At 40.2% G+C, this 21286-nt stretch overlaps 1 protein-coding gene across 3 annotated transcripts in view; it reads left to right on the top strand.

Moving 5' to 3' along the window:
- The window catches only part of zbtb16a (zinc finger and BTB domain containing 16a), a 97604-nt gene that overhangs the window by 57817 nt on the left and 18501 nt on the right, over positions 1-21286 (top strand). For all 3 annotated transcript variants that reach the window (XM_079486942.1, XM_079486943.1, XM_079486944.1), the window contains exon 4: positions 323-409. In XM_079486942.1, the coding sequence (XP_079343068.1) occupies positions 323-409 (87 nt within the window). The remainder of the gene's footprint in view (positions 1-322; positions 410-21286) is intronic.

Raw genomic sequence — 21286 nt, 5'->3', positions numbered from 1 at the left:
ATGGCTGAAGGGATTCCCTCAGAATCCAGCAGACTTCCCTAAGGAAGAAAATATCAGGGATTTGTGGCTTTTTTAATGTGTATATACTGTATATATATTTGTTTTAGTACTTTGACTGGCTAGGAATTGTTCTTTTTGAGTGCTTTTTTAAAATAAAATACATTTAATCACAAATGACTGGAGATGTCATTGATAAAATTGTGTTGGTCCCCTGAGACATCATTACAACCGGTTCTTTGCAACCTTCCACATGCAACCTTCATGTGCAAAACTTAAGAAATGATGTGGAATAAACTTTTCTCTTGTCGTTTTTCTGTTCCAGCTGGTGAGAAAGCCATCGTCTGTGACCAGTGTGGAGCTCAGTTTCAGAAGGAGGATGCTCTGGAGGCTCACCGACAGATTCACACAGGTGTGCCACAACTTTTCTGTTTACTTTTATTAATTGTTGTTTTTTTCCCATTTCCTGAAAACAGCTAATTTTGATATCCGATGTTTCGGAAGGACATCAGTAATATGTGTAATCATAGAAGTGTGTATTCTATGGGTCAGCTTTTCATCTGGAGTTAAAGGTGTTTACTTGCAACACACTGTAAACATTGAGATGGAAGCCACCCTGGTTATTTATAAAGAGAAAGAGTGAGTCCCGATCATGTGTTCGAAAAGCTAGAACTTTCGCTGGCAGACGAGTTGACAGATGAGTGTTTACTGGAAGAAGGGCAAAAGGCAAGCCAACCTGGCGCGTGGGAGATGTGCAGGTGTCAACCCCAAACGATTACGCACAAGCATGCCTGCCTGTCATCTCGTGGAGGGAAGTTATTGGCTTTGGGAAACGGGGCAGCTGCAATCGGTCTCGGTTTGTTTATTAGGTGCCCTCAAAACAATGTTGTGGCAGGGAAGGATGACCTCTCTAGTTTCTGCCTCTGCTTATGTTCATGGTAGAGTCAGAGTGGGGTATTTGCTAATGTGCATGTGACCCCGCTATGATGATCTCCGCTGGGACGCTGGACTGGAGAAGGCCGGAAAGGCCAGGCTGATGCATGTGAACCCGTACAAAGGGGCCTCTGCCGTGACTCCTCACTTTCCAGACACATCCATCTGCCCTTGGGAGAATGTTCTAGTACAAATGCACACATACACATACTTGTCTAGCATTCTGATGTCTCACTTAGTCACAACTGTAATGCATAATGATTAGCAGCGCTTTCTATGCTCATAGTGATCCGTGTCGCTATTTTCTTTTTTGATAGCTTGAAAGATTCATCACACCGATTGTGGCCTTGAACTATCCTTTAGATGCAAATTATAAGTGCCATGTACTTGAGATTGACATACTCGAAATGTGTTCAGCATTTGTTGAATTAAGCCTTTCATAGTCAAGTGGACATGCGTGAAGGTTTCGGGCTGCCATAATGCAACAAGTGAACATTCGCAATTCACACTCTTGATCGAGGATGACTGTTTTAGCATTAAGAGCAATTGGAGTAATATGTTTAAAATGTGTGAAAGCTTTAAAGGGTCAGTCCACAATATTTAATCTTCCCCAGGCCCTCATTGAATATGAATATAATATTCAAATGACAATATTTGTAATACTTTCCCATTGTCCTAGTACTGGCTAATATCAGCAATCACAGAAATATATTCTATTTTGTTACTAAAGTATTAATGAATTATTATGTCTTATGGCTTTCATGACTATTTGAGAGTAGACTAAAAGTTCATTCAAATATGAAAAATCTTTCTTGATATACTCACTGTCAAGTTGTTCCACATTTGTATAAATGTCTTTGCTTTGAAAAATATTTGTAGGAATGCTTGTAACCAAACAGTTATTGGCCACCATTGGACTCAAACATCATTTTTTTAATAACGTATAAAAGCACTTTTGACTACCATTGTAATTTTTCCTACTGTGGTAGTCAATGATCGCCAAGAACTGTATGCCTACAAGCATTCTTCCAATATCTTTCTCTGTACACTTTACACAGAAATTTACACTTATTTGGAACAACTCAAGGGTGAGTAAATTATGAAAAGAAATTATTGATGATAACTGTACCTTTAATAGACAAGTATGAAGTATGGTTACAATTGTGTGAATTTATCGTGTGAAAATCATAGTGAATATTTCATATATTCGTCATTCTCTAGTCCCAAAGCTAGTTTGGCACAATGTGTTATTTGACAGACATGCGTAAAGGGCCCGTCATGCCCCCATTGACTGGGCCCCTGAGAACCCTGGCCGATATGGGGCCGTTGTAAAGAGGGGTTAAACAGGGCTAATGATCAGAGAGAAGTCATACCAGTGGAAAAGCCAGGCTAAATATAGATTTCGAGTCTGGAGTTAAAAAAATGGGCAGCGAGACTTGTTCTTCCTGCCAGGGACCTGAACAGCAGTGAGTCCAGTCTCCCCTGTGGCTACCAGGCTTATATTTTAAATGTGCTATAACGCATGGCTAGTTTGATACGCTGGGTTTTTTCCACGCTCCCTCAATATGCTCACCCATATGCTTCATTTTCACAGCCCAGATAGACTTGAAGTGGGTTATTAGGGTATTTTTTATGTCATAGGCTTCGTGATATTTTTTTGTCCTGAACGCTAGCCATGGCACACAGGTGTCAATGTTTGCAACGCTCTGAGGGTGGTTTCAAAAGCATTCTTTAAAGGCTGCGACAGGAAATGTTTACATTTCACTTTGTTATCTCCCACTGTTAACAAGATCAGAGTGACAAAACCTGCGTTTCTTGATTCCAAGCCAAATCTGCCATTGGCCCACCGGTCACTTGGTATTTTAGGCTCACCCTTCGCAACAGGCTTGGTGGATGTGTAAACTCGCACCCTCTGCATAAATAGTTACCAATTGTTGGCATGGTTGTGGTGTTTACGATGGCCAAAGTTTTCTTGTCGTTGTAAACATCCAGGTCTCAGCTTTCAAGTTGGCAGTTGGTCCGTCATAAGGCTGAAGTACAGGGAGTTTTGCGGCCATTTCCTGTAACGCTATCTGAAGTGGACCTGCATGCTTGAGATATTGGAAAAGCCGCGGTGATGAAACCGAAGCCATTCGTGGAAAAGTCAGATGAAATATCTTCGTATTTTGTGATTTTTAGTTTTGCCATAAATAATTATTTTACTTTGACAACACAGTATTTAAATTATCTTTCTTTTTCCATTTTCTGACAAACGGAATTTGGACATCCAAGGTTGTGATGATATGTAGTCCACATATAAGATTTTATTGCTAACCAGCGGGACTTTTTGATTGTCGGCACTCGTTCTGTCTTATTCGAGAGTAACACCAGCGTTTCAATAGATCCCTTTGTAGGGTCCCCTCACTCCTGTTGATGTCAGAGGAATCAGCTGCTATGATCTGTAGTTTGGGAGAAAACAGAGCCCTTGTGTACAGCTTGTAGTATATTAGATTGATAAATCAAAACAATTATTTCTCTCTTAATTATAAATCACTCATTTATGGCATCATCATTCATACAACTAGCATAACAAAAAGAAGATTGTCTTAACTTTACAGTGGGGATCATCGAATGACTGCATTTCTTGGACAGGTGTTTGCTGTCTTTGACGTCAGTGGCGTTTAGACAGTTGCACAGGTTGGTTGAGGCAAAGAAACGGTTGGTAGTGTTTGGTGCCAGAAGTCTAAGAGAAAAACAACATCATGTGCTGTTGTTGACGCACAGCCCCAGCGCTTCTGGAGTCTCAGTTCTGACCTACTTTAAAGGGCAGCCCAATTTTAAGAGCCTTCAACTGCGCCATCACTTTTCTCAAGGGACTGCCATGAAAAATTCACTCATGAAGGGGTCTTTTGTGGGTTTTGTGCATTTAAAATAAGGGGTATTGAATTATGTGGAGTGTGAAAAGACTGATATCATGTCAAGCCGAGAGATGTTTTACTATACAAGGCAGTGCTTTTATTCTCTGTGACAGGCTGGACGGAAGATTTGATAGAAGAAAGTTGTAGCGTTTATGTGAAAGCTGTACAAGGAATTGTGTTTTGACAAAGCTATTATGGCACAGGGGCAGGGAAAACTGACCATGAAGCTACTGGGTTCTCTCAATCAGATCTCTATCGATGAAGCGGTTAGAGGTCCAGGACTTCTTGATTCGTCCCTTTCCACCTCAGCCATTATTAGCTTAACGTTTGTTAGGGAAAAAAGCGTGCTTGTTGCTGACAGACAACCTGCTTTAAATTGTGAAAGTGGGAAGCTGACTGCATGTAAATCCAGATATTATGGCAATGGCTCCCTCTCGCCTCTCCATTTCTCTCGTCCTTTTTAAGTCTTGTGTTACAGGGAAAATATGCAAACCATTTCGGAGAGAGAAGAGCGGATTTGCTCGGTGGGAACACGGCGTGACTCGAGCGAACCAGGCCGCGGAGTAAACACTTTCTCTCTCAAGCCAGAAATAGTTTTGACAGAGAGAGGAGAAAAAATAACGCTGCGGCGCAACGCTGCTGTGTTTTGGCACGGCGAGAAGGAGAAAAGAGTTCTTTTTTTGGGTTCCCCAAACCCACGCCCCCACCTCACTTTTCTCTACATCTGAAAATATCCTCAATAATGTCCCAGAAGGCTTCCACTTTACAAAACCTCCTCGAGCTCGTCACGCTCACAAATGAGGTCTGTGCCACCAGTAAACACAGGTCATGTCATAGCCCTCTATTAACTCAATCACACCAGTACTAGTTGTGCGGCTGTTAGGCATTTAGTTAATTGTGACGTAATTAACCTGTCAGTGTGCATTAAAGTTGCACAAGCCAATTCGTGTGTATGGGGACTGGTTTGAGGGTCCTGGTTGATTTCCACAAAGGCAATTTTGTTTGAGTGTTGACTTATAACAGGGCACTAACAAGACTTTTAAAACACTCCAATGATTTAGATGTGTTAGTCCATTTTTAGCACTGTTTGGATTTTAACAAGAAAAGGATCTTTTAGCACTGAGGTTCTTCACCTCAAGGTCTCCAAAGATACACATGAGGTTGTTATTAAAAAAAAGCTAAACGATTAACTAAATAATATAAAATCGATATATACACTATATAATAAAGTGCAGTATTTTGCATTTTAAAAATCTAGATAGACTGTTGTCAATGCTTTTTAAAGAGATAGTTCACCCAAAAACGAAAATGATTTCATCATTTACTCACCCTCTTGTTATTTTTAACCTGTATGACTTTCTTTCTGCAGAACACAAAAGAAGATATTTCACAGAATGTTGGTGACCAAACAAAGGTGGTACCCATTCACTTCTATTGTATGGACACAAAACCAATGCAAGTCAACGGGTGCCGTCGTTGTATGATTACCTACATTTTTTAAATATCTGTTATGTGGATGGATAATTTTGGAACCTAGTTTTTATTATACATTTATTTACTTATTTATTTGTGGGAATTTTGGCTTAGTCTGTGATGTGTGTTTGCAGGTAAACACTGGAGGGGTTAGATTGCACTGAGCCAGTGTGGCATCAGAAATGGTGTCCATGTGCCGGTCAGCTGCAGTTGATTAAATGACTATTAGCTGTGCCAAACTCTATCCCCATATCTCATTCTACATCCATTACTGAGCAAGCTGTCCCACTCTCAAGCAGAGGACCCATCTGTCCACACCCCGCTGACCGCCTGCACCCAGCTTGGTTACTGTAGGACTTCATTATCCTCAATGCACGTTGGTAATTATGATATCCTTGTGAATGTCGTCCCTTTCCTCAGTCAAACAAACTAAGGGCGTTCAGAGTGTCCATTTACCAGAAATGGATTCCAATAGCGATATCACCAAAAAATTCTAAATACCTGATACCCATTTTTATACAGCAATATTTAGTAGCAACTAACATGCTTTTATCATTTTATAATAATTAAACAAATTTATAAATTCATTAATAAATACATAATAATAACATTTAACGAAACGAAACATTTGCTTGTAGTGTTTCAAGTACAACTTTGTTTTTCTGTTTTTATTTAAGTAAACCATTTTTAAACAAAATTGTTTAAGATAGACATTGTTAACAAATATAGCAAATAAATTCCCTATAGACTGCATTTGAACTAGGGATGCACCGATACCAGTTTTTCTCTGCCGATCCGATTCCGATACTGAACTTTCAAATATCGGCCGATACCGATCCAAATCCGATATCAGTTATTGTTGACCTTTTAAGGTTTAGAATGTCTGTAACTCACACAGTCATTAAATTTATCTGCTTAAAGTCAAGCTTTGCATATTCATGAAATACATCAAAACTTAGATAAATAATATACACAGTATGACGGACATCTTTATTAAGGACACTGTGCTAAACTTATAATTGAAATACATTACATTTAATCAAGCTATGGAGTCATCCAAATGACAATCTGTATTTTCCAACCATCCAGCATTTCTTTGATTGTAGCTGAAATCACGCTGTTGTGTGTGATCCTCGCAACTCTTTAGCATGTAGCACAGCACTCTGCAATGCGTAACCAGAATCCATCCCATGCGCGGTTAAACTCAAAAGGTAATGGGACACAAGTCGGAGCTCCAAATATTAGCAGTGAAGCTCAAAGATTTTACATCTTTTAACTGATCCGCAACATGCGACGACACTATAAAATAACTCGGGCAAAGCGGTTTCAGAAATGTATTTACGCGATGGTAAACTAACGCGGTTCAGACGACGGAAGCCTACATTTTCCACAACAGAGAGAGGCTGATTATCTAGTACAATAAATTCCACAACTTTTTCTGTGATTTTTACAGATTTTTTGTCGTCTTTGTGAAGTTTTTCTTGCCTTTGAAATAATTCCTGCAAGGTTTGGTGCTTTAATTCGTCCTTTTTGCGTTTCGCTTGTACAAACTCTTCGTGATCTTTTCCGTGATGCTTCTGAAGATGTTTGATTAAATGTGTCGTGTTGTAACGCGCAACAGTACTTACACACTGGCAGCTGTGCTGCTTTCTGTTGTTTCAAGCGTGAAATATTTCCACATCTGCGACATCTTCAACGCGCTGAAATTTCCATATAGGCGTAAAGTTGGGTCCTGAAAGGTCTCCCCACTAAACTCGCCTGTCGGGCCATTACGCAAAATAAATTTCAAAGTATTTAATTATTATTTTTAAGTAAATGCATTTTTCTCAAAATAAACGAACGTTTTCTATTTACTTAAATACAGCTCCCCGTTCAACAATTGCTGGTAATTTGGTATCGGATTTGGATCGGTTGTGCTGACTCGCGCATGATCGATACCCGATCCATTCAAAAAGGTATGGATCGGAGCCAAATCCGATCCAGAGTATCGGATCGGTACATCCCTAATTTGAACTCCAAGGCTAGTATTTTAAATATATTAGAAATCTGATTATTTTGTTCTACCCTGCTATATTCATGTAAGTCAAGCAGACTTTTTTAAGTGCCAGTACTGGCATTTTGACCAAGGAGTGCATTTGACTGAGCACTCACAACGAACAAAAAATGATCAAAAAGTGGTTGTCTGTCAGCATGTGGGCACCAGAAATTTCACTCTAGTACTACTAATAGTGTAGAAAGACGGGTATTGTTATATATTATTGCTGCCCAAGTACCAGTCTCTTTGACATCTCTATCAGATGTGAGTGGCTTTTCTGTTTTGAACACGAATGATAACAGGTGGCATGAAGCAGACTTTTAAAGCATATTCATTTGACCTCAGTGTCAATTTAGCTTTTCAGTTTCCTTTCAGAAGGGCACAAGATTAAAGGCAAAGACTGGAAATGATTATCTGAATGTGTTGTGTGGGATTTGGTCGGTCCAGCAGAGGCAGCAGCTTATACCCCGTTTGACGCCTAAATCCTTCGAATCGTGTGTGTATCCATGTGATTCCTTACACCAGGTCTCAGCTTTTATTTGTATTTCCCCCTCCTTCCTAAAGACTCAGAGGGCACAAGTGCTTTGGTCTCTGTATCGGTGACCAAATTAAATCAAGCTCAGACCAGCGAAGCCTCAGTTTTTTCTAAACTAATTTTTTCCCTAGATGGGATCTAAATGAGTTTTCCAGTGGGTCAGATGCTCAGTTGGCTGATAGATACCATGTGCAGACGTGTGGCCAACACCCAGAAGTAATCGTCTGTTGGCAAGAAGGTTTAGCCATTAGGTGAAGTATAAATTCCCGCAATGAGCTTCACTTTTATCAACTGACTCTCGTGTTATGTGTGTGTGAAGTCGGGGTGAGTGTACGGTTTGGGAATGCAGATCATCGAAGCATCAGTGGGGAGCTCATGAGAGACCCACCGCATGCTATGCCAACGGTGACCGTCCCAGCGTGGTACAGTGGGGGGACACAGGGATTTGTAATATCTCTGCGTGATTGCCGCGTCTCGCATTGTTTCTCGCTGGAGATTTGACAGCGAATTGTAATGTCTAAATCCGTCCAGTGTGGCGTTTGTGGAGAATGTCTGCGAGACAGAGGCTTTGATGCATGTTGCGAGGAGAGACTGTCTAAAAAGAAAAGTTTTGTGGAGAGATTACGGACTCCTGTTGGCCCACTGATTCACGTCCTGTAAAAGGAGCCAGCAGGAATCTCACCATCATGTCCGCCAAGAGATGGGACACCCCTGCTCGGTACAATGAGTCTCATCCTGTGTTGAACAAGCATTATCCCACTCAGACCTGAATGCATTGTATCTCAATGCTAATAACCCTCGGTAATTAAATAGTGGGGGGAAGCGAATAATATGAAATGGGGAGGGAAAAAAGCCTGAAGTACAGGAAAATCTCAGCTATGATCAAATAAAACACTGTAGGGTCTTTGTGATGGAGGTTTCTCCACCTTGAAGTATCTCTGTAATGGATTAACCCCGTCCCACGAATGCGCTGAATAGACAAGGATTCACCAGAGATGCAACAGAGCTGCTCCACAATGGCCCAGTCTTCTTCTATTGTTGGACTTTTTGAGGAAATCCAACCCACCCCCGTGCAACCCCACCCCGAAAGCTTGTAATTAGATTTGCTCTGTTTGCAGACATCCAAAAAGTGATCTGCACAAAGCATAAAAAAGTGTAGCCTTTAATTTACAGTGCAAATACTTTCCTATTAGTGATGGGGATTTAGTCTTGTTTGTTTCTTGAAAAGAAAGAGGAGCAGGGATGGTTGTTGAAAAGCACTCTTCTGTTACTTAATTGTGAACTCTGAGATTAGTGTGAACACTTCCAACCTTTCACCCCAAACAATGGAGCCATCAGGTCCCGTTGCCTAGTGACACCGCGTTCACTCCGGCCAATTTAAACAGCGAGCTTGGTCTCGCTACCTGTGTCTGCGGAATTGATGGAGCCGCTAGAAAATGATTCCTGTACGGCATTTGTCTTCATTTCTGTATAGATCTATATCCCTTTATATACCAGAGATTCACTGCAGGTCCTTGGCTTATTGGTAAAGCTACAATATTGACCTACGTACAGTCCTGGCCAAAAGTGATGTCCAACGTGGGACAATTGATATCTGTGTTTTTATATTTAAATGTATTATTAAAGATGTATTAAACACTTGAAGAGTTCATTTGCAGATTCAGATCTTTCCTTATTTCAAAAATCATATTTTCTATACAGCTAACAATAAAATCATGATAACATAATAAAAGCATGATTTAAAAAAATGTAATCTGTTGTTGCAAGTAAACTGAAGCTCACGTTGATGTGGAGCAATGGCAACATTTCTAATGACATGAATGTGCAAAGTTTATATTTGTCAGTTTTGTCCGATCCACTTCTTATTTTAAAGGTTGAATTGAATTAAAAGCAAATATTAAATAAATACTAAAAGCAAATATTGTATAACTATGTGCTATGGTTATCACTTTTGGCCACTATTATACATCTTCATTTACAGTTATTAAAGTAATAGGTCACCCAAAAATGTACTCTTGTCATTTCAAACCTGTACTACTTTCTTTTTTCCACAGAGCTCAAGATATGTTGAAGAATTTTGTTTACTGGCACCCATTTACTTGCTTTGGTTTTGTGTCCGTACAATAGAAGTGAATGGGTACCAACTTTCTTCAAAATATCTTTTGTGTTCTGCAGAAGAAAGTCATGCAGGTTTGAAATGATTTTTTAATTTTAGGGTGAACTGTTACTTTAAAAGTGAATAACCAGATTGCTTATAGGCAACTTTATCACATCCGTCTGAATAACATCATTGTATTCTCTGACAAGAAATCACATAATCCTAAATACATGATTCATGTGGTTCGAGTCCATGAGATTTTTCTTTATCAGCAGTTAAAATCAGTGCTTAGAAAAGTAATAGCACAGCTCTCCTCAACACCCAGCATGATTTAAGGTGTCGCTCACATCTGCTGCTCTAATGGTGAGATTTGCACGTCTAGTTGAATACACAGTTAGAGGTTTTGTTAACACTCAAGTAGGAGCAATGGTAAAAGCAAGCACTGCTAAGTACTGTATATATAAGCTCGCCACCTCCACCCTCCCTTTCTCCCTGTTTCCCCTTTCTCTCTCTGCCCTCCTCTCGCTCCCTGACGGAGTTGAGTTGTGAGCTCAGGTGGGAGCCATTACGCCACAGAGGCTCACCCTTATCAGTTAATAGCAGGTTTCCAGAGAGTAGGATTGTTTTGATAGATGACACCTGGTCACTCGCTCACAAGTCGCACAAAGTAGAAGAAATGAAATGCTGGGCTAGATAAGATATCACTAGAAATACTCCACCATTGATTGCTTAGTCATAAAGGGGAGGGTGTTGGGTGGTCTAAGTTAATCTTTTCTCCCGGTCCTAAGACACGGGTTCAAATCCATTACTCTTTGCGAGTGTGCACATAGTGATAGAATTATCAGAATGTAGGAAAACATTGTAAGGAGTTTAAAATGTTCTTAAAGCGTAAAAATCATGTTTTGCCTCATGTCAACAGGGTACTGAGAATGTCATTGTCTTACTAAGACAGACATTGCGTTTTTGAGGGGTCCTCACTGATATAGCTGCAAATGCATGTGTGTGAGCCACTTGGGTTGAAAATGAGTAAACATGTACACTTGGCTTCATCTTCACATTGCATGTTCATGTATTTCCAAGGGTAATGCAGACAAAAAAAACTAAAGGTGCTTCACGATGCCATAGAAAAAACATTTATGGCTGAACGGTTAAAAAAACATCTAATATCCGAAGAACATTTGTGTTGTACAAGATTCTTTGTAGTGGAACAGAGGTTCTTTATATTATAGAAAATAAAGAAATGGTCCTTCAGGGAAATATTGGATAAATGGTTCTTTGGGGAACCAAAAATCTTTTTTCTATGACATCGCTGTGAAGAACCATTTGTAACATCTTTATTTTAAGGGACAGTTCACGTAAAAATAAATACAACCGCAGAGTTGTTCCAAATCTGTATAAATATATTAGTTTTTATGAAGTCAGAGAAAGATAGTTGCAAGATTGCTTGTAACCAAACAGTTCTTGCCTACCGTTGACAACCATAGTAGGAAAAATTGCTTTAGAAATGTCTTCGTTCTGTTGAACACAAAAGAAGATATTTTAAAGAATGTAGGAAAGCAAACAGTTCCGGGCCAATTTTGACTACCATTTTAATTTTTTTCTACTATGGTAGTCAATGGTGGCCAAGAAATGTCTGGTTGCAAGCAATCTTCAAACTATCTTTCTCTGTGTTCATCAGAGCAAAGAAAATTGGAACTTGAGGTTGAGTAAATGAGACAGAATTTGTATGTCTGGGTGAACTGTTCCTTATAAGTATATCCTGAAACAATTTTTTTATTTAATCATTACTCTATTTTACGCACACTGAAGGATATAGAGGAATTCTGAATGTTAGTGTCCTCCACCCCCCTATAGTCCTGTAGGAGTTGGTGTCTGTTTACAGTCCAGCTCAGAAGACCCGCTGCTGACCACAGCCCTAGAATGTGATTGATTATGTGGGATTTGTTCCATTGAGAACCTTTCAGCGGCTCCAGGGGTCGAGGGGTCACCTCATCTGCAAATCTGCTTCCTTTTGTACAGTGAGCAGTCCGGACAGGAGACACACAAAACCTTTTTCTTCACTCACTTCCCTACCCTGGGAAAACGGGGGATGGGGATTCCAATTAAACTTTATTTTCTTTAAAGGACTCCTCTGTCCAAAATTCCAAAGCACGTTGATGTATAATTGAACAAAATGAGCGCCGCAAGAATGCAAGGTTGTGAAACGTCTCAACTGTTGACTTCGTAGGAGGAGCCGGGATGTTTTTTAAAGATGCCAATTTCATTATAAGGTGCTTAAAATCAAAGAGCTGGCAGATGCAGGAATCTAGATTAGAAAATCATCATACGCTAATGTGTAAAAGATCATGCCGTGGAATTAAATTTTTGAAAATTTATTTAGATCTTGTTGAACTAATTCCTCATTATCGGCCAATTTCACGGGGCTTGTCGAATTCTTGTGATCAATCTCTGTTATCTACATCTGGGTTACATTACACTCAACTTGAAATGAGAAATTCAGAAGAAAAGGAGAATTTGTTTGTCAATTTGGAGTGAAAGCTCTAAAGACACCCTGCTCTGTAAGGCTTTGATGTGTGGTCAGTCAGATTTCAAAAGGACAGTGTAATGCAGAAAATGTGCCAGCTCTTGGCCTTTAGGCTCGGGTCTTTGTGGTCATACGCCCTGGATTACACTTTAACCTCAGGAAAGGTCTTCAGGCAGGGTGAAAGGCCAGTACCCTCTACCTCAGGAATGCAGGATCTTTACACCCAATAGACTTAGTGGTTAGTGATTTCAGCGCTGATAAATATTCACCTGAAAAAAAGGAGTTGTATTCTGGGTGCAAGGTTACCCAGGTCATTCTCTATGGTTGTTAGAGATGCGTGCCGTAACTATGATTGTGGTATCCCATTGGAGTGTATGCCTCATACACATCTACACATCTCTCGTTTAAATGTGTGTGTGTGTGTGATGTCTGTGTGTGATGTCTGTCTGTGTGTGTCTAGTTTCTCCCAAAGTGCACCAGGGTCTCAGACTAACCCTTCAGAAGAATGTGTGGCGTACAGGCTGGTCTGGTTTTAGAAACAAGAGTCTTATCCTGTGTTTGCTGTAATTTGCAGGGCTCAAGGTCTATGAGATATACAGCCCTGAGAGAGGCCAGACACTCCCAAAGCTCATGTCTGGTTTGTAGCAGGCTAAGGGAAGACTCTATGGCAAAATCACCACTTGCTAAATAGATGTCTGTAATCTTGCTGATTCAAACGTTGACATTGAGTTTATTATTGATTCACTATTCTTTTCTAAAGACCGCTGTGTCAAGTAGGTTCTTTTTTATTTCATACCATTTTTAAACCCATTTATTATTATTTTTTTACAAAGAATGCGCCACTTAAGGATGTCTAGAAATATAAAGGGTTACTGCATTTAAAGCAAGTGAGAAACCCACTGTTTAATGGGGTTTTCTATTGTAGAATAACACTCTTCTATGTTATCCTTACACTGAGGTCATTTAAGGTTTCTATACATCTTAACTCATGGCTGGTGCCTATGAGAGCAGGTGAGCATGTATAGCTCCCCCTGCTGGCCATCCTTGTGAAAGTACTCTGCTGTTTGCTTATTTTGTACACATTTAATTCAGATTTTGTTAAGTTTTGTGCACCGGCATATTATTATTTTTTGAAATATTGAGTCCAGCATTTTGTATTAGTGTATTTCAATAGAGTATGCAATTGCACTTTGGCTGCACAGATGAGTCGTTTGATTAATGTTTGGGTTCAGGTTTTTGCTTGGATTGATAAACTACAAAGTCAGTCTTTTCTATTCTGCCATGTCTTTATGAAATTGATTCCTTCATATTTTTGATGTTGGACCTTTTGTGACTACAATCAAAGTGAGTATAATTGAAATCAAGTCAACAGCCCTGAAATCTGACAGTAAAGGTGTGGAGTGCCATCAATTTGATTTGATTTTGCCACTCTCACTATGCTTTACTTGGCTCTCTCACTGTCTCGCTCGCCTGCTCGCTGATTCATTCTCAGGGCTTCCCCAGCACACAGAATGACAGTTTTGACCACAGGCTCCTGCTGTTTGACAATATCACTGTTCCTGTTACCTGAGAGTCTGGTGATGTAATTCAAAAGGCAATTTAATTCAGTTGGATATAAGAGAAAATGTGTGGTAGGATTTATTTGTGATTGAAATGGTCAATGCTACAAGAATTCCTGATGAGACGGTATTAAACAGAAATATAAATATCAAGAAGATTAAAGGAAAAATCACTGATGTGTCGGAAAGTTCATTGTTTTATTTTAGAAATGCATTAAAAGATTTTCAAATAAGGCAATGTCAAAGTCAGCCTTTACTCTCATTCTATATTTCTCTAGTGACTCATGTTTTGATGGGTTTTATAGTTTTCTTAGAATTTTCTGTAAATTGTGTGGGATTAAGTAGTTTTCCCTTTGTTTCAAAAGGATGTGATATGTCAGAAAGCTGCTTGTGTTCACATTGAGGGAGGCTGTTTTGCTCGTATGTGGCCAGAATAATAAGATATCACCTTAAGATCTTCTTTGACGGCACTCCACACCATTTCCCCTGTGACAAATGCTTTGATGATAATCAGACGACAGGGCTGGAGGTCAACCGGGATCTCATCGGGAATGACCCATGCTTTGCGAGTCTATCAGTCAGAGTAGCTGTTGTTTGTGTGTTTGGGAATTGTTTGGGCATGCAGAGCGTTCCTTGCTTTTTAAAAAGCTCATTATTGTAGAGATAGTGAATTAGCAGGTGTTAACACACAGGATAAATGACAGGCTGATGAAAGCGTCTCCTCCGGTATCAAATGTAAATTAATTAGATTCTATCTAAATGAAACAAGCCACCAAATCCTCACGGGCCAGGGAGGCCTTTTTGAACATTTGCTTGAATTGAGTTTTATGAGCTGGTAATGTTTATTTTTTCTCTTTTCTTTTTTTGGAGGTGGTAAAGTGGTTAGCTCCAACTCTTTTCCCATGGAAGTAGTTGTCTAATGCATTCTCTAAAGCACTCTCACAATGAAAACATCTTTAGTTTACTATCGTTTTTTTTTAAACCCTTGGTTTTCGCCAAGGATTTTACCTGGGAGTGTGCAGCGTGCGCCAGCCGCGCTCCGTGACTGCAAAGCCAAATCAATTGGCTTTCTAATGGAATTAAAAAGGGGGTTCAAGGCAGACCTCTATATTAGTTGCTTCAAAAGCGTTTCCTCCAGGCTCCTCTTCTTCCCAGAGCGCTGATGCCGCTTGATCGACACTCAGCTGATCTATAAATAAAGTCTTTTCTTCCATCACAAAGACTTTGTGGTTTACCGTTTGTCCTCAAGGTCAGGGTCGGGCTGTTGCCAAAAGACATGCTCTGGCGATTATTAGGAAAATTACAGGATCCTAATTGAGACCGTAGACTTCTGTCTTCTATTTGAGGAAAGAAACATTAAAATTTTTGCTTTGATGTGTTGTTTATTTTTGTCTCTGTTCTCATTTGCTGTTTTTAGTACCTGGTAAAAGAGCAACATATATTTTTGTGGAATACAAGCTTAAACAACTGCTGCTGTTAAACTGTCAGTACATATTTGTGTAAACAGATAATAAGTAATGTACAGTGGTCTTCCCATACGATTATTATGAAGTGTTTTCACGAGTTCAGCTAATAACCAATGCTTGTGCTCTCAGCATGCACCGCATGACCTTGTTGCGCACAAGCATTGCACTTGTTTTCCATAGACGTCTCGAGACGTTTAGTCAAAACATAATTTTGCAATGCATTCTGGTTGTTTTGTTTTTGTTGCTTGAGGACACGTTGCAGTTTAATGCCACTGGCCTTCAATTTACGGAGCATGTTGATTGCCCTCCATTTTCTCATTTGAGTCTCCATGACAGAGCCTTCACAGTACATCGACTGGTGTCGCTCAGTATTCATTCCTAATGCTGAATTTAAAACATGCGACACAACAATGCGAGCTTGTACCCGCCATCAGGACAGTGATTTCGCCAGGCAACAGGCTTGTCCTTTCGTTAGAAGACCCACACAAAAGCCTACATTAAGCTGGAAAGAGGCATGCCATTCCTATTATTCTTAATACCTTTATCTATATGTGTTATTTGGCCATGCTTCACCAAATGCATTTAAATATGATTAACACTCGCTCCTTCGTTTTATTCTTCTTTTTTCAGAAGCGGATCATGGCCCTTGGCTCCCCCCTCGCAAATGTTTTTGTAGCCGCGCGGCTTTAGAGTTCCATTCTCATTCCTGCCGTCTTAGAAAACAAAACAAACTCCTGTTCCTGTCAGTTGGGTTGGAGATAGGGGCAACAGTGGGGTGGGGACGGGGGAATAACATTGAAGGGTGGTGGGGGTGCCGCTCAAAGCCTTTTGTCCAGTGGGAAAGACCGTGTCAGTGGCCAGTGAGAAAGAGGGGCTCCGGTCATTTGGCCACAGTAAAAGCCCAGAAGTGTAAGGGGTCGAGGTAAAAGCCTATGACTAATTGCCACATTGTTTGTCCACTGTCCAGATGGTCACTCAGAATAAATCACAAGGAGTGAAGGAGTCCAGTATATTGCTAGTCTTGAGTTCTTATTAAATAAAGTCACTTGTCCTTTATATTCACATATTTCTTTCACTTTGGTATCTGCATGTGATACCAAAAAGCACCTGTGGAATCTGTTGAATGCTTCATCTTCTAAATCAGTTGCTATGGTAAATCTGTCATGCAGTACCAGTTAAGCTTGGACATGCATGCTTGTTCTTTATTATTGCTGTTTTCCACAGTTTAGATTAAAAGTAGTCATGAAAACTATGAAAGATGAAGGTATTCGATACATACATGTAAAATCAATGCTTATCCTTTTAAAGAAAGTAAAATCCACAGTTTCAAGATTTTGAGCACAAGAAGTGCATTCAATAACATTTCCAAATCCCATGAATCAAATTCAAAGAAGCACGTCCAAACTTTTTGATTGATAGCGTGCCGTAAACTTGTAAATGCAACACGTAAGCGCTGAGAGGTGTGCAGAAAGTGTCGAATCGCTCTTTATTGTCGTCATCTCTTTGATCACTGGAGGGTGTGAGTTGTCAGCAGGCAGGAAGATTTGCAGACAGGATGAAGGGGGTTGCTATAACCGAGCTCCAGGACAGTGCGGCACCCTGATAGATTTCAGGGTGAAATAGTGTTGGAGTCAGTTTATCCTCACGCCCGCAGCCAGACTCCGTGGCAGCTGGCCGGCGCGCAATGTAAATCCCTCACCTGCGCTTTCCTGCAACCCGTCCACACACTTCACTGGACCGTGGTCAACCCATGTCACAGACCCATGTTAACCAATCAGATATGAGCAGTAGGAAAAATAACCAAATTTGAAGAATTAAAAAGTTAGTTGTATTGTTGATTTACGGTCACCGTCAGATTTGATGTAAATTTTATCATCACCTTAATGTTGTTTAAAGACAACTGAATATTTTTGGTATTCTATTCACAGGCAAAGGTTCAAATAAGCTTGTGTATCTGATATGTTGAAGATTAGTAATTCGTCTTAGCTGTTTAAATTGATTAAATAAATAATGTTAAACCGTCTTAAAAGATTAGCAGACGTTCCTTTATGGGCAAAAATAGATAGGCATCAAAGAGGATCAACAACAGTAAATAAACATTTTGTCATTTTTAGGAAGGGGTAAACAAACAGGACTCCTGAATTACCTTCCTCGCTCAGATCTGCTTTATGGTGGTAGTTTGTCATTTGGTGGAACAGTATAATTTATATTCGTCCTCTTGATGTGTTTCCCAGTAATGGGTTTGCATAGAAGACCGTTTCTGCATACGCCCAGAGGGGAAAAGCACACACACACACATGCATAGACACACAAACACACTCTCTCTATTTCCATCTCTCGCCTTCTCACTGTTCTTTCCCAACCTCACTCACACCAAATAACACCACAGAGCCTGATTTTCAAATGTGGAACATGTAAACATCAAGCCTGATTCAGTACATTGACTAGATTCTTCATTTGCATGCATCTAATATCCAGACAACAAATTAGTTGCCTGGCGGTAATGGCACAGAGACTATCATTAGAATGCAATTTTTTCTTTCTGGTGGATGTACTGTGTTTCATGCATTATGTATCGAGATGCTTTGATAAATTCGAATTTTCTAAAGAGGTATTCAACCACAATGATGTCTACAGGCTTCATAAATTAATGTCACCGTTTTAAATAAAAGCAACTGTGGTCCATAGCACAGACCGACCCCTACTGGCCCCAGCGTAAAATGGCAAGTCTCTACACCGCTCACGTGTGCCGAATGAGGGACACGGAACTGACACCCCTGGCAACCGTTCGCCCGGTTGCCACGGCCAAGCGAGCGAGCAAGCAATTCGGAAGCCAGCTGTACTGCAGAAGCTGTTCCTTCTCATTTGCAGATCATTTATCTCCCATCTCCACAACCCTCGCCAGCACACACACACACACACACACACACACAGGCTCCCACTGGTAACCTCATCTCCATTGTGCCCAATCAACTGTGGAAAGTAAATGGCATCTCTCTCTCCCCCTTTATTCATTCAAAATAACTCACACATGCATAGCGTAGCCAGGGCTGTCCTCTGTACAAAACCGCAGATGTACAGACACTAGCTCATGTACGCACGGACAGAAATTGCTTCTGTATCACATGTCAATATGAAGTATTGTCAAACGTCGCCCACAATGAGTAAATTACACGCATTGCTAAAGCATTGTACGAATATCACTTTGGTTACATATCGATGTGGTGATTGTTACTTATCGATTTGCTATATTCATAAACAGGCTGCACAGAGCGGTCTTGTTGGATGAGTATACGGTGCGTGTAATTTCTTGGCTTTCTAAAAGCTTTGTTCAAACAATGTTTTTGGTATTTCAAACTTAATTTATTATGTGTGTGTGCTTGTTCTGACCACATAATATTAAACACATTTGTTTTTTTAAAACCGATCCAAACCGTATTCATATGTGGGTTAAACGTTTTTTAGAAACATATCAGGAAACGGCTTGTTTGTAACTTCACAAAGTATGCAGGGTGCCATGACATCTACAGATGTGTCTAAATGGTCATTAAGTGAGTGGTTTTGGACTCGGGCAGTATTTAAAAACTGTGATTATTAATACTGTATTAACACTACACATATGATTGAATTGTACAGTAAATAGTTCACCATCATTTTCCCATGAGAGCCACAATGGTCACAAATTCTCTTTTTCCTACCTCCATAAACGTATTTTGGGTTTGCAAATAGCAAAATAAAATAAAAATACACTTCAATAGATATTGCATAAATGTTGTTACCATACATTATTTTGGTCATGATATTATGACAACCTGATTTTGGACTTGATTGTATTTAAAATAGTTAAAACTACAGAAAGGCCCGATACATATATGGCGAGACATCGTGATGGACAAAATGGCCATCGTTACTATGGTAACCCGTGTAGATGCCTTAGATATGGATGACACTGTCTGAACAAACAGATTTCGTCACACGCAAACTGAGTTTAAACAGTCAATCCTTAAACCCAGATCTGAAAGCCATGAATGCACGAAGGCTCGGCGTGCAACAGTCTCTACACATGTCTCCTCCGCTTCAGAAAGCGGAGAGGCTTTAGTTATTATGGAACTCATCAGCACTGTAAACTTGAGTTGAGCTCCAGACATCCTCCAGATACTCTCGGCTCCTTGGTATGAATCGTCCGTATCTCATTCCCTGCGCTAATTCCAATTTAATTGCCAGTGGCCTGAAGCCTCCTCAATAGGAGTAACAAATGGTTTGATTTTGTAGACTTCATCAGACTGCATTTTAAATGCGACACTCACCCCGCGCGAATGCCAATGAAGCAGAGGAGAGGCTGCCTGTTTACTAATTATCCTTTTTCTTACTGGGAGCCGCACCGCAAGGGTTGTCTGATTAAATCGGATTTGTGGGATAGGGGGAAAAGCAAGCACGGTCCTCTGCTTTGTAAACGATCCTCATCCGAGGCGAAGGCCAGCCGCGCACTGTAAATTCTGCTCTCTTAAAGGGACGCTGCGTCTTTTGTGGACCTAACGCAGGGGTGGGTCCTGTCGTAAATTTTCACACTACTTACCACCCAGAGTGATGCAGTGCTTATGATCTTTTATCACGTTAGCCGTCAGAGCGGATGGTTCGAATAGCGGCTTTCCAGAAATGGAACTGGAAAAATTTTGTCTGTTTGATTGAAAGTGAAGGGCACAGAGTATCCTTTAAAATATGATTTATCATCTGTTTCTCTTATTCAAGTCGTAAGCTGGGATGTTTTGGAATCAGTGCATGTGTATGCAATAACATTGATGACCACCGAACATTATTTTGACTCATCCTAGTTTTTGGTTACAGTAACATACTTGTGTTGAAAATGAACCCGGTCAACCTTCCAGAGGGGTTTAAAAGTCAAACTATGAAGCTGGAATTTTGATTATGCACTTATGTTTTTTGTATTTCATTGGCATATCAAATATTGATCAAATGCAAAACTGGAATGTCAGTCACTTTGTATTAAAGTGTCTGCCAGATATAGGGCATAAATTTAAATATGTATATAAATAACATTTATTTTTGACTGAGACAAGTGAAATAATTTTCTGTGATAACATAATGCCACATATGCTGTAGAGAGCTTTACTTGTGGGGCAGTCATAAACCACTCACCGCTTTACCGAATCCTCTTTGCAGTCACGTCGGGCCGGTGTTGAAAGCTTACATAATTATGAAGAATCTGCCTCCAACACCTGTCAAAGTCAATAGGGCCAATTTCTTCCATGTGGGTCTGTGAATGATGAAGACATTTTCTCTGTCTAAATGGACACTGGAGAAACCATATGGTTCCATGACATTATCTTGAGGTAATTAATATGGCTTCTACAATGACATCTGGTGGCATTAATCTATCCGAGAATGCAGCATCTCACCGTGCCGAGACCGCGGTCGCCCGACACGAAAGTGAATTATCTGTAACTATTATTGGTGCGAAGTCTGGAAAGGTACCAGCTCCTCAATGAGAACTAATCTTGTCAGCGGTTTAACTGGGGGTTGATACCGTCCCCATTATTTTCCTTCAAAGCATCAGGTTAAGGCTTTTAAATGCAGCCCGCTGTCGTAATTCTCATTTTAAAAAGCCACCACTTGAGATGAAAACCAGTTAAATCAAATAGTGCATTTTACACATCTCTCTGTCGGGGCGTCGTGTATTTGTAAGGCAGACCTTCAGAGACCAATGACAGTTTGATATGAACACACAAAATGTTATTTTGTTTCTGCCTC

The sequence above is a fragment of the Barbatula barbatula genome (assembly GCF_947034865.1).
Source record: "Barbatula barbatula genome assembly, chromosome: 22".
Taxonomy (NCBI): Eukaryota; Metazoa; Chordata; class Actinopteri; order Cypriniformes; family Nemacheilidae; genus Barbatula; species Barbatula barbatula.
This window is presented reverse-complemented; position numbering and strand designations above follow the sequence as displayed.